We start from the raw sequence: 14,138 nt of genomic DNA, 5'->3' as shown, positions 1-14,138 counted from the left end.
ATCACTCGGGGTAGGTGCCTATGAAAGAACAATTTTTTTTTTTTTGTTTAATTCATTAATTGCATGCAGACCTTAGTCTATTACAATATAGCACTACCCAGAACTACATATACCCTACATGTACTTCCACCGCCATCTCGGGGTAAAGAAAGAAAAGAAAAGTAAAGAAAGAAACAAACTTTACGTCATCGATTGATTAATAGTTCATTTACTGTCTGGACACAAAACCATAGCTAACTTTACAATTTAAAATCCTCAGTTTGACGCCAGTACTTTACCGCCTAGAGGGGTATTTTTTTAAGCCTTATTTTAGGCTTATATAAGCATGATATTCGCCTTTTTTGATAATTTTCTCTTATTTCTTTTTAAGGTCCTTATTAGACTATGGTTTTGATAATCTTAAAATATTTTAAGGTTTAACGGGCTTGATTAGTCTTATTTAAGGTATTTTTGAAAAATAAGGCTGAATAATGTTTATTCGTGAGATCAGCATGATAGCCTGATAGGTATGCTTTTACAGTTATTCGCCATAGTGAATTTCGGAAATGAAGTTTTTATTAATACTGAATTTAATATGTACATTGATTTAAGACAATCTATTTAACCCACCTACCTGCCTACCTTCCTACCTGCCTATCGACCTATCGACCTATTTCGCTCAATTAGGTGGATTTGGTGCTCGATTTGGTGCTGCATTCGGTGCTGTATTTGGTGCTGTATTTGGTGCTGTATTTGGTGCTCGATTTGCTGCTCTATTTGATGCTCGATTTGGTGCTTGGTTCGGTGCTGCTGCTGCTGCTAGATTCGCTGATTAGCCTATGTTTTTGATGATTAGGAGATTGGGGGGGGGGGGGGGGGGGTGGTGCTAGGAGAGTAGAGGGGAGGGTATTAAAGAACAGATGGAAGAACACGGTTTAATATTTGCTAAGTGCCTAACCCTAACCCAGCCTTAGCACCCGTAAATGCCTATAATCCTGACCAATTTTACTAATTCTTATTTATTCGATAAATCTAATACCAGAAGAGGTCTTAGAAGAGCTTGATTTAGAGATAATGCTGAGCAAAATGTCATGCTTTCGCCCAAAACAGGCTTATTTTTGCTTTTTTGAGACATATGCCTTATTTAAGGGTTTTCTACGTCTTAGAGCTCAAAATAAGGCTTATAACTTATGGGGTAAAGGCGGTAATGTATGTCGAGCCTTAAGGATGCCGTATACATGTATGTATGTACTTTGAGATTGAGAACACTGTCATGAACATACATAATTTCCTTGGAGCGCCTTGGTACAGAGAATAAACGGTATCGAATACGCTCTACGTGATACACTAACTAGATATATAGTAATAAAATCAAAAACCTAAATTAAAAATCAAAAAGAAAGAAAATCAACGTATGACAGGAGCATATATATCCCAGAAACGAATCCTTTACTCCAGCTATAACTCCGCCACCTCAATATGACCGCCTTCCGCCCTTTCCTCCTTTCTTCTTCTTCTTCCTCCTTCCCAAACATGGGAACCACATTTCCTTTACGCTCTTCCATATAACCCCGGTCTCCAGGGTATCCGTGCTCTTACCCACCGTATATAGTATTAATATCATCAACACCACGAAAATTCCACTCGCGGCCCAAAAATGTGCTTGTGTGTAGTCGTCCATATCTTTCAGCTGCATCGAAAAATATCCCGTGATCAGTGTGAGCGGCAGAAACAGAAATGTGAACTTTGTCAAGAAGATGGCTACACGAGAGAGGCGCTCTACAGCCTGTGATTCCCGCATTGCTAATAGATTGAACGTCATTGATATCAACTCCGTTTTCTCGGCAAGACAGTCCTCGATTTCGCCGAGAGCATAAAGCTTCACGCGGTCCCGAAGACGCTCAAATTTTGCGATGGCAGTCGGAGAGAGGGGCACACCAAGGATATTGGGGTCGCCGAGAGTCGGGGCTGGGTCATGAGGGTTGGGAGGAGTGGGAGGAGGTTGTAGTTGAATGCTTGAGCGGTTGGACAGAGAATTTTCTTGTCGGTAGAGAACATTGTCAATTATTATCTTCTTAGTTTCATACATCCGTTTCAGTGTGGCAAGTTGGCGGGCAAGACGATGGAGACGAGAGATATGGGAAAGCTTGGGATTGCGTTGCATCTCTTGCCGTAAATTGCTCATGTGGATGCTGTAGGGGTAACCTCGGCCAACTACAAGATTAAGAGAGGAGTACCAGTCGTCAAAAAGGTAATAGAATAGCAAACTCGGTGCGCTATCAACCTATTTATCAACCTTGTTAGCGGACGGGTATAGGGTACAAAGGACCTTGAGACATACATCCTCCCTCTTATCACCTTTGGTATGGATACGCCTGAACGGCATCTCCTCCAATCCTGAATTGAGGTCGTAGGAGTTCTTCGCTTCATCCTGAGCCTTGGGTGATTGAGATAATGATCGAAACACAGTAAACATGTTTTTCCGTATCAACTTCATCTGGTCTACTGAGACCTTTCCAGTTGGCTCGTGTAGTGCTATAACAGTGCCTAAAATAGTCACGAGTTAGACATTATTATCACCAAAAAATATTCTGTGGGTATGAAAGTAGCGAACCATCATCACAGAGAACTAGCCAACTCCAGAGTCGTTTTCCTTGTGGGTAGTTCTCGCCCTTATCCATGGAAGCTTTTCCATCTTTGTCGCCGGACCACTCCCACTCATCTTCGTAGTCTGTGTCCTCCCCGTTTTCGGCATTGGAATCTTCACCTTCCTCAGGGATTTGATGAAGAAGGTTGAAGCCGATACACATAACTAAAGGGAAAATCAGCACATACTCCTAAAGGATCGAATAATGCAATATAATTTACATCTACCACCCCACTCCACAGCATGCCAGTGCCACACACTACTGACAAGATCCATATATCCCTGTGACCTTGCTCGCCCTGGCGGCACATTTCCCCCAGCCAAACGGGTAACTTCATTGGTATCTTCAGCTGCATTCTCGACATCTCGACCTCTATGCAAACTATTTCGGAGCCTCTCCAGCATTTGCTGTTGGTGCTGAACCGGTTTCTTCTGAACATGCTCAACACGTTGTGGAGGTGCCATCAAGGCGCTAGTATGCCGCGACGAAAGTCCATAGTGTTGCGCGATGGCCCTAACAAGTGGCTGCTGCGTGTGTGGGGAGAAGATATTTCTATAGATAGTATTAGCTCGCTTCCAATTATTACGGTTTAAGTATAGGTTGTGGAATAGGCAGTACTAACATCCATCGAGTTCGTAGCTCTCGCGGTCTCTACAAACATTCGCAGCATGTCAACACTTTTTCAACATTAATATAGCTGTTACTTTAGAGTAGTCCAAATACCTCTTTTCCTAACAAGCCCTTAACTGCCTCCACTGTAGCTGGCGAATCATCAAGATCAAGTGCACACCACGCGGCACCCCCCTCTTCTACTGCACCTCCAAAATCGATAATGAAGTTGCAGGTCGCCTCATTCATGACAGACTCCTTGGACTCTTCGTAGACCCCATCTGAGTCGAGATCTTGGAACTTGCTGCATAACGTCGGGAAAGAGTGGTAGTATTGGTGTGTTGGTTGTGAGTTGCTAGGTTTATTCGCGGGCCTTGGGTTGGGAGCAAGGTTGGAGAGCTGTATTCCGGTGCTGTGAGCGGTACCAGCCATTATAGCGGTTTTCAAAGATTTTCAAGAGCAGCTAGGAGTATGAATATTGAATTATTCTGGAGGTGAGACTATTGTAGGTCTTATGTACTGTAGCTAGGTTCATACATGGGAGCTGTAGAAGTCGCTTACGACGTGTGAAACATACATGTAGGCATGGCCTGTGACATCCGCTTTTGCTGTCTTCACCTCCAAGAAACAATTGGGCAGTTTAATACGCGGCTGCGCTTCTAGAGATTAATTTTCAATTCAGCTCCCCCGGCTATGTATTTCTACCTAGGTGTTTCAGAAACACTTCACAACTTAATGTTATAGAACAGCTAGCTCGAGCTGTACGACAAATCTAGTTCATTGAGATCGATCCTAGAGGTTTTTATTACCAGGGGTAAAAATAAATCAATCACCATGTGAAATACAGCTATCGTAGCGCTCTTGTACCTACATACATGTTCATACATGTAGCTTTTAAGGTGATTACATGTACCTTGTCTCGATTGAAGCAAACCACATATTATATGCGTACATGTAGCGTCTTTGGCATTTCTACTCCCCAGTACCTTCCCCGCAAGGCAGTCATGGATTGCAGACATCCGCTCTCTGCATATTTGACGATACACAAGCCCCCTAGCACCAGCTTCGAGCCTCAAAATAAAACCTAACCCTGATGATAATCCACATGTATATATGGCTTGGCACATTTGTATCAACTCCAACGCCTTGCGGTATGGCTAGCAAGCTCGATAATGTCAATAACTCAACTATTACAGCCCCTTTGGCTTTACTATTGTTGATCTTACCATCAACATTCATACTTCCACCCATATTCCCTCCTTTACTAGTACAAGACTACTGCCACCTTCGTCGAGCTTCTCTCCTCTACTTATTACTCGACCGCCGGCCGCTGCTGACTTTCAGACCCTCAGACCCTCCAGGTCGCACCATAGCCCTGTGTATATAGCCTCGAAGCGTATGTCTCAGCTCTCAGGGCCCAATTTGCGAATTAACGTGCAGGGATAAGCTTTCTTGCGTGTGTTCTACTCTATGTCGATAATCGATAAACTGATAGCGTCATTGGGTGGGGTGGAAGGAAAGCCTAAATTATTACAGCGCTACTTAATATGGTATATCCTCAGAGCTATTAATACTAGGAATGAACATATGTTGTTTCTAATCCAGGCCACTAGCTTCACCTAAATACCAAGTAATACCCAGCAGCAAGTAGACAAACCAGATAGGTAGGATAAGCGGCTTCTCTAAGCCAGAACCAATTCGACATCAGCAGCAGCATCAATATCGCGCAGGGACAGACTGCAGGTTAATTGCGCAAGCTTTTACCTAGTAATCGAAGATCGATTAGGAGCTAGAAATTGATCTACTTCACTAGATGAAGCATGAGATAGATATTGACAGTCCCAACCCATTACCATGTCGTAACTTAATAAGCCTGGATCCCATAAAACCTTACAAGGATTGTAGAGCAATAATCTTCGTTGTTTATTCGTATCATCATCATCCTCTACACATAACTACCCCATACCAAGCACAAACATATTGCGGGAAAACAAAAAACCTTCAACCTAAACCGAGCCCAATAAAACAAACACACAAAAGTTGAAGGCAAAAAATCAACATTGACTGGACCTGAAGAAAATGATAAAGTATCTCAAAATCATAAAATCACATCCCATTGGATCCAGAATTGGCCTTCAGGAAAAAGGGAAAAAATATGTCTCACACAAGATTACCATCTTTTTTTGTTTATTTGATTGTTAAAAAAGATTTGACAAGAACACTAAGGCTGGCTGGCAGACGGAAAAAGGGGGTAGGGGGATGGCGGAGTAGGGAATGGTGGCAGTCTAGCGAGGTCCCCTCAACTTGGTGCTGAGCCACTCCAATCCTTCGTAGAGACCGTCTCCGGAAGTGGCACAGGTGGATTGGATGTACTAAAAGTGGCCCCATTAGCTCAAATAAAACTCGATAAGGAAATATTAATAGGGAACATACCCATTCCCTTTGCCTCAGACTGTGCAGACCAAGCTTGTCGGTGATCTCGGCAGCGTTCATCGCATTCTGTTACACAATGGGGTCAATTAAGAACTTTTCGCAGCTAAAGCGAGAAACAAAAAACTCACAGGCAAATCCTGTTTGTTGGCAAAAACCAAGAGCAAAGCCTCCCGGAGCTCATCCTCGTTCAGCATTCTCTGCAGCTCCTCACGGGCCTCGGTGACACGCTCTCTGTCGTTGGAATCGACAACGAAAATGATACCCTGGGTATTCTGGAAGTAATGGCGCCAGAGAGGACGGATCTTGTCCTGACCACCGACATCCCACACGGTGAATGAAATGTTCTTATATTCGACAGTCTCGACGTTGAAACCTGTGGTGGGCGCGAAATTTAGCATACATTTCCTAAGAGCCTATCATCGAGCTTGCGCCACGATGGAACTAGACCGAAATCGCTTGGGGGAGAGCGAGGAGAATATCTTACCAATGGTCGGGATGGTGGTGACAATCTCTCCCAACTTCAACTTGTAAAGGATGGTAGTTTTACCAGCAGCATCCTAGAAATTTCCCAAAAATTAAGAATCAGCCTCGGACATCCCTGTAACCACATCCGCCGCATCCCTTCAAACGTGCATATTACTGCCAAAAGCTTTGTGCATCCAGTGTCCTATTACGCGGGGGCACTGGTAAAGAGCTGGCAGCCTACAGCTGCGATAAGGCGAACGGACGAAGGAAGACTAGGAAATGGAACCTACCAATCCAACCATCAAAATACGCATTTCCTTCTTGCCGAAGAGGCCAGAAAGAAGCTTTGATATTGAGAGACCCATTGTGAATTTTGGTTTTGATTAATCTTCTTTAAAAAAGGTCCGTTATTTCGTGACGAAGATAAGAGGAAAAGCTTCTGTAGGATGAGGTGGAAGGTGTTAGCGTTAAATGCTCGGTGCTGTTGGCACGTGGCTACAAAGAGCAGAACAATCCGGAACAGTGCGTGCGGGGAGGATCAAGACAGCAAGGAAGTACTCTCGAGGCCTTCAAGCTGAGGAAAAGCGAAAGCAAGATTTCAAGCAGCCGACCCCAAAAAGTGAGGTGATATGTCGTGTTAAACTTAGAAGGATAAGGGGTGCGACGGGGTTTACACTGACAGCAACGAAATTGTACAGGAGGGGTAGAAACAGCAGTTTAAAGAGATGACCACACTAGAAGCGCATGGGGTTTTTCTATAGCAATGAGGACATAGCGGAACTTACAGGTGATGATGAATACGACAGATATCGTGCGTTGAGAAACAGACGTTGAACGTTGCTCCAGGTGTCGTGAGGGTGGGTAGAGGAAGCGGTGATGGCCTTTGCAAAGTTGATGGAGAGGTTGGTTGGGAAAAGCGCAAAGGAAAGGGGCGTCGACGGGTTTTTGGGACTGGGGGAGGCTAATTAGCTTGCTTTTGCCGCGTAGGTTGGCTTGATCAGGATAAGGATACCAGGTTATTTTCGATTGGCTTCTGTTTTTACAACGCAAGAGGAATTTATTGAAGTTTTATGTGAAGGCGGTGAGATAATGATGCAGGAGAAGATGATTGAAGTAGACCCCCGGGACCTGCGTTTTATGGCTTAGATACGAAAAGGACACTTCACTACGTTGAATGGCTATTGCTCATCGATTCAATGAGGGAGCCACGGGGAAGTATCGATGTATCACCAGTGCTAGTGTTGCTGCGCCACAAATACCCAATATAGGGCAATTAGCTGCCATTCACTCCTATCGAAGATGACAGCATGGCATTAGCCACGTCAAAGCTTGTGGGCTTGACCCAATGGCGGACTGCGTTTCCATCTCCTTGTAGGTACTCTAGAGTACATGTACCCGCATTTCATTGACTCCAATGTGCGTACAACTCTAAGCTGTTTAGTAACTCGGATGAACTGGTTGATAAGTGTCTCTTTCAGTTGTTTGAGACATTCGCCGTGACATTTCATTTCTAGCTTGCTTTATGGCATGCCCGTTGATAACCCCGGATTTCCGCGGTACCTGAGTTCAACTGGCAGTGTCTACATAGAATAAGTCTTTACCTCGGCTCAGGACTACATGCATTTATCTGTAAACAATTATCTAGGTTGCCTCGTATCTTCGTTTACCTACTCTCAGAGCTCAGGCCACGCTTTCGAGAGCTGTAGACCCTATATCTCATTTCTAGCCCCATTCGGCAAAATATGGCAATGAGTTCCCAAGAGCTTAGCAAGAGCTGAAGAAATCCACATCCTGGCTTTGGCCCAATATATGACTCGATAAAACAATCTTGCTTGGGGTCGTCGCCAATATGTTTCGGCCACATATCCCTTTGACTTCAAAGAGTCATGAGTATTTGTGCTTCAATACAAGTTGACCCAAAACGGGGAAGTGGAGATCTGTCCTGGAGACTAAATGCCCACTTGACAGATATCCTCAATGATCCCTTTATAGCACTTCGGGAAACATATACGACAATCACATAACCACAGCTATGGGGCACAGCTATGGGTAGCCCGGAAATTGGGAAACAGTTTCATCAATTGTCGATGGGTAATATCATTGTTAATAATAATAATAAACCAACCTTGCAAAGAAAATAGCTCCCAACACATGTATTATTTCCCTCTGCCCACCCATATGGACTAAATCCATCGCCTAAACTTCTGCATTTCTGTGCAAGATCCGCTCCCTTCTCTGTTCAAACTCCCTTCCTCCCACTGCTTCTCCTTCGTCGCCCGTCGTATCACTCCTTTCCAACGTCCCCGGACCTGGCCCCTCCCCTCCACCCTCAGTGGCCGGCGTCGTATTGTAAACCCAAAAGCTCCAATTCCTCCCTATCCCCGCCGCAGCCCTCCTGGTTGAATACAAAAGTCGTGTATTTTCATTCGCCTCACCATTCTCCTCTTCCCCACTATTCCGGCGCCAAATACGTCGCCATAAAGAGCCCACCGAGGCGTGGTATCTCACGACGGCGAAGATTATCCCCACAAGCAAAAGTGTCGAAAGTACGCTTATGACTGCAGTGAGTGCCGTTACGGTGCTGACTTTACAGCCCAGGGGTTTCGTGCGCAGCTCGAAACGCTCAGAAGACATTGGGCAGACTTTCGGGTCTCCGAGTGGGGTGAACAATCCTGAAAATGCTGGAACACAGGCTTGACTCTGGATGCTTTTGTCAGGCTTTGAACCGTATAGTATCACCAAAAGGGAGGCAGTTGGTTACAGTCGGGCACCATCCACACGGCAAATGGGTTTTTAGACACTCCCCACAAGAGTTTCGTCGCCAGCAGTGTTGAAAAAGCCTTTCGGGGTCGTAGTCAGAATATAACACACCAGCTGTTGATGCGAGCGCCGCGATGTGTTAGCTCTGAAGGACCGTGTTTTCCCTTTCAAGTAAGTACGTGCATACCCGAACCAGAACTAATATTGGCCCGCGCGTGGCCAAGATCTTCAAGTGGGCTTTCTATCATGTCGAAGTCCACAATATTGTAGAGTGCAATAAGTACTTGATCAATTTGGAACCTGGAATATGGAATGTCGTTGTATTTATGCGATTGACCTGAGTCTTGTAATGTCAGACAAGACACGTCCCTAGCTCAGACCGGGGTTGGGGGGGGGTACGTACCACGGGGTGTGATACAAAGTATTCCAGTAGGATACCCAATCCAGGACCCAACCACGCCGAGACAATTGTTTCCACTGAGGCGCACCTCAAAGACATCCAAAGGTTAACTAGAGTTCAAAACCCGGGGTAGGTTATAATTCGCGGGGTTTCCGCCGATCAGTACATTCACGACAAGTCCCTGCATCCGAGGAGTTACGGGGAAATGTTATTCCACCCCCGAAACGCCAATAACCCGTTTTGATAATTTTTCCATTGAGAAAGAAAACGCAGCCAAGGACTTTCTGTTCACGACCACCAGTTGCAGCAAATCTAGACCGCAGGGCACCATGAAAGGCTTTGATAGGTGGTTGGACTGCAGTACTGTCTCGGCTTTAAAACGAGATGAGATCTAGGAAAACACCTCGATATATTGTCATGATCTGATAGGTAGGTTAATCGAGATATCGAAGTCCTATCAAACTGGAATCTTGATGATTTCATTTTATGATATATATGCGTAGTTTTCTTGAGTGACACGAGGTTATGAGCATATCACATCATAGATTGCTCAAGGGTACTTTCTCCCCCTCTTTCGAAATGGTTGTTACATGAGGTCTCGTGCCCACTCCTTGGAAAGGCTTGAAAATAAGCATGGAAACGAGACAATATACGGATGTGACGAGTTCGATAATATTTAATTTTTACTATTGTCTTTTTCAATCAAAACACAAAATCGCCAAAACTTTGCGCTTACTGTATTCAAGAAAGCCAATGGTCGCATTTCCAGAAATTTAGCCTGGACTTTGCCGAGACACTAAGTGGGGTGCTTAAAAGGACGAGTGAGATCTTATGACTATGTATAATTCTCACTCGATTGAATATATTCAGCCGAATAAAATTATAGCACTCTACATATATCGAAAGATATTATTCGCCCTCTTGAACAGAAATAACGATACCTTCATCATTGAATTGAATACCGCCCGAAGTTACTAAATGCTCTACAAAACTGCCCCACAAACGTGGCCGTCGTTATTGTTGAAAAAACAGACCTTACGCCTTCCGCCAACAGAGAACAGAGAACAGAAAGATATAGGAAATATCGTAAAGAAAATGCCAAAAAAAAAACTTAAAGCCAAAAGATGAGAAAAAAGAAGAACGATTACCAGAAAGGCATCCACCCGTCCAGTTTTTAAAAAGTCGAAGAAAGAAACCCCCGTTGTTGAAACACCATTTTAAACCATGACCAAAAAGAAAGAAAAGAAAAGACGTTAATAAATGGTTCGTTTTACTTCAAAAAGACATAATGGAAGATCGACTTTGCTGCCTGCGGCTGCCAAAGTACCCAGATCCTCTTTCTTCTTTGAATGAAGGAGTGGGGTGTTGGACCTACTCCATCGCCCATCTCTTTTCTCTGATACCAATCTCTCCAACCCTGGTACCCTCTTTCTCAGCTTTCCAATCCCAGTACTCGCCCAGCCTGATCTCAGCATATCCTTTATAGTCGAAGTGGATTTGACTGATCTCGGCCTGGATGAGTGCCCAGATACCCCAGTAAAATCCTGGAACACCTCTGAACAGATCTACCTCGGTCATGAGGCTCTCAATTTCAGCTTCCAGAGTCGCGCTGTGAAAGCAGTTGCGGTGCTGATGAAAGCTCTGAAGGTAATGCTTGATGAACTCGCGACGAGTAGAGCGAGTTGGAAGGAGATTGTAATCGCAATCAAAACCGCCCCATTCAGCGAAGTGGTTGGCGATGTCGAAAGCACGCTCACAGGGGGTAGAATATCTGTTACTTGTTAACAACCCATAATCCTTAATGGATCATTAAAAGTGAGAACCTACTCGTAATCGATAAAATGAACCTTCGTATTCCCGCCCGCAGATGTAACGCCGTCATCCTCGGGCAATATGATGACATTTCCGTTCAGCAAATCGCAATGCCCAACTACGACTCCCATTCCACCATCCTGTCCCTTGATGTTGAATCCGCCTTCATCCTCTCCCAATTGCAGTAAATCCAGCTCTTTTTGGAGCAACTCCTTCCTCTCCTTCTGGGACTTGCTCGCGTCTGGCAATGCGCTGATCCATTTCTGCAACACATTCCAGAGAGTCACGTCTGGTTCAGATGAAGAAGCTGAGCTCGACGAGGCCGGAGATGGCGGCGGGGTAGTGCTAGTCGGAAGAGTGCCGTGCCATTCACCCATTCGTGCGGCAACAGCCTTCCAAATGCTGGGCTGGGACATCTCCGGGACCGTGCAAACTCTGCCGGCAACGAATTTGTAGAGTAGACCATTTTCGAAGCGTGCGAGGAGTGCGGGCGCCAGATTGTGTCGGGAGAGGAGAAGGTGGGATGCGCATTCGCCTGTTCTCTGTTAATCGACATTCTTGCGAAATGAAAACCGTCTTCTTGAGATAGCTAAAGCTAGATATATACGGAAGCTTACGTTCACGATCAATCAGGATGCTGGTGTCTCTCCCATATGCGCGCAAGAGGACCGACTCCTCATCTGCAAGCTTCTTCGCCTCGGCTGGGGACACACCCTCTGGAGGATTGTGGACACATTTAAGAAGCTATTCACCAGGGTATTTCAGTTAGCATAGGTCGGAAATTCAGAGCCAAAGTCAATGACAATCGGATATCAAAGAGTTCTGCTTGCTCAATCATTCAGATCGATCCACTGTTGTAGGGATCATGAACTTTCACATGCAAATCGCACTAAGGCAGGAGATGCAGGGAAACCCGTTGAGTTCGCCTCAAAAAAGCAAATTACAATACCCAACAAAAACACAGAATAGGCTTCAACATACAGTGTTAGTGATTCCATCTGTGAATCTCACGAGGGTGATGCCCCTTCCTCCGTTGGCGGGGTCCCACTGGGGCAGTAAAGTATACACCAGATGTTTTGCTGAATCATCTGAATTTGCTGGGCTATAGGATAGTGGAAGTACTGGAAGCTGCTCCATTTTCGCCAGAGCTTGTAGAGTTGGTTTGGATGAAGACATTTCGACTGGATAATTTGTTACGGATTTGGTTGAGACACCGAGAGTAGATGACGACAAGAGGAGATAGCAAGTGGAAGACAACGGGAAGGTTCACAGAAGCAAGCTCACTGAAATGGGCTACAAGTGAATGGGTAACAGAAACAGGATTGAGTGCAAGTTTTAGAAAAGCGAATTTCACTATTGCTTAACTGAACGTGAACCCAAATTTCAGGATGAAAGTGATGATACTGTAGATGGGTAGGCGTGGTGTAGATGTAAGAGAAAGGGAGAAGGAGAGAATGGTAAGAGGATATAGAGTAGAAAGGGCTCGGGGTCTCGTGCCCCGATCTAACACACTCCCAAGTTTTGATTCTCGAGTCGTCCCCCAGACGTCCCTGCCCGATCCGACCATATCATCTGGATAATTTCCTTCATGGTGGTGGGGAGGGATTCATGTATCGGGGGGAATGAGTGGCCATTGATACCATGTCACCGGTGTGCCCGGTTCATTCGAGCATCCCTTGGATGGGTTTGCGTGGCCATTGCATTTGGATGGGATAAGATGTTCTGCTGTACCCCTGAGTTACCTGACAAGAAGAGGTTCGAAATTCTAATCCGACCTGTACATTACCTACATGTATGTACTAGTGGGTACTCTAGAGGACCACCATGGTACCAACTCTGGCTATGTACTAGTCGATGTGGCCGTCCCATGGTTGATTGCTTGTTTTGTAGGTAGCCATGGTCCGTGGGAATTGCCGCTGGCGGGGTTTATTAGAGTAGGGTTTTTTTACTCTGAATACCGCGGATTACAAAAAATGTGGGGCTCTACAATCGTGTCCATAAAAGCTGTCCAGATCATCACCTTAATGCACATGTCAATGGATGGTAAACTTGATATATTACATAGCTCACCTCGATCCCGACTGCGCATTTTAATTATCAGTAACGTGACCAGTTCTCCAGTTGCAACCTTTGTTTGTCTGAGCTCTCCTCCTCCTCAACCACTTAAAAGTGTTTAGCGACATAACCTGCTCGCGTGATGTTCGAAGTTTCAAAGATTAATGTGAGAAAATTGCAAAGAAGCCTGGGTATAGCTGATTGTGATATATATCATGCGCACTGTACAGGGGCAGGTTACCCAATTGCGAGCTGACTACCCATTAGAGTACAACTTACATATAAACGAGAAGAGCACAAGAAACCGCAATTTATGCACCTCTACATATTCGATCACAGTCCAACAAACTGTGGCTTTGAATCGAGCAGGCATTTGTCCGAATCGCCTAAAGGCAAGGCGTACTGCACAAACCACGGTTGGATAGACTCAAGTGACAACTGTAGGTAGATACGTACGTACATGCTACAATTTTTATCACAATTGAAAACCTCCTAGCTCAAGCTGAGCGCATTTATACACTGTTCACTCTATGTCGTCATTAAGACTAATCTATTGCCAGTTGTAGGCATTGCTTCCAGAAGCTCAGGAGAACAGTCTTTGCTTGGCCTGCAAGTAGGATCAGTGGTACATCGTGAATCTACTCTACTGCAGATAACATACATATCTACTGTGGGCATCTCCTAAAAGTTATATCCATGATCATTGTTACCAGTAACGTATTTGGCCTAATCACAACCAAATTTGTTAACCAAATTTGCATGCCAATGACCCATCTCTCGGTCTCGCACGGTACTAGGTTAAAAACGTACTGATATCTACATGTAGGTCGTGAATTACTCTTTGCAGTGGTAACACCGGGCCAACCACTAGTGGATTCATAAAGCGATATCTCGATATCTCTTGAACTAGTACTCTACTTAGGTAGCAAGAGCACTCACAAATATTCAGAACAATCCGTACTGATTACTACTTTCAG

The 14,138-nt window shown here is 44.9% G+C and overlaps 4 protein-coding genes across 4 annotated transcripts; all 4 read right to left on the bottom strand.

Moving 5' to 3' along the window:
* Positions 1-1,453: 1,453 nt before the first annotated feature.
* H6S33_010045 (uncharacterized protein) lies at positions 1,454-3,668 on the bottom strand (the record flags this gene model as incomplete). The annotated part of the gene is made up of 6 exons (XM_044841387.1): positions 1,454-2,263; positions 2,321-2,526; positions 2,594-2,791; positions 2,848-3,179; positions 3,250-3,278; positions 3,351-3,668. The coding sequence occupies 6 exons, from the start codon at positions 3,666-3,668 to the stop codon at positions 1,454-1,456; spliced, it is 1,893 nt and encodes a 630-aa protein (XP_044697188.1).
* A 1,853-nt stretch (positions 3,669-5,521) lies between these two features.
* H6S33_010044 (uncharacterized protein) lies at positions 5,522-6,499 on the bottom strand (the record flags this gene model as incomplete). The annotated part of the gene is made up of 5 exons (XM_044841386.1): positions 5,522-5,608; positions 5,670-5,735; positions 5,798-6,042; positions 6,154-6,226; positions 6,425-6,499. The coding sequence occupies 5 exons, from the start codon at positions 6,497-6,499 to the stop codon at positions 5,522-5,524; spliced, it is 546 nt and encodes a 181-aa protein (XP_044697187.1).
* A 1,831-nt stretch (positions 6,500-8,330) lies between these two features.
* H6S33_010043 (uncharacterized protein) lies at positions 8,331-8,768 on the bottom strand (the record flags this gene model as incomplete). The annotated part of the gene is made up of 1 exon (XM_044841385.1): positions 8,331-8,768. The coding sequence occupies one exon, from the start codon at positions 8,766-8,768 to the stop codon at positions 8,331-8,333; it is 438 nt and encodes a 145-aa protein (XP_044697186.1).
* A 1,897-nt stretch (positions 8,769-10,665) lies between these two features.
* On the bottom strand, positions 10,666-12,282 carry H6S33_010042 (uncharacterized protein; the record flags this gene model as incomplete). The annotated part of the gene is made up of 4 exons (XM_044841384.1): positions 10,666-11,065; positions 11,122-11,641; positions 11,724-11,850; positions 12,088-12,282. 4 exons carry the CDS (start codon positions 12,280-12,282, stop codon positions 10,666-10,668), a joined length of 1,242 nt encoding a protein of 413 aa, XP_044697185.1.
* Positions 12,283-14,138: the final 1,856 nt, after the last annotated feature.

The sequence above is a fragment of the Morchella sextelata genome (assembly GCF_020137385.1).
Source record: "Morchella sextelata strain SCLS chromosome Unknown scls_4, whole genome shotgun sequence".
NCBI classification, from domain to species: Eukaryota; Fungi; Ascomycota; class Pezizomycetes; order Pezizales; family Morchellaceae; genus Morchella; species Morchella sextelata.
The sequence above is the reverse complement of the archived record's forward strand: the minus strand, read 5'-3'. Positions and strand labels throughout refer to the sequence as shown.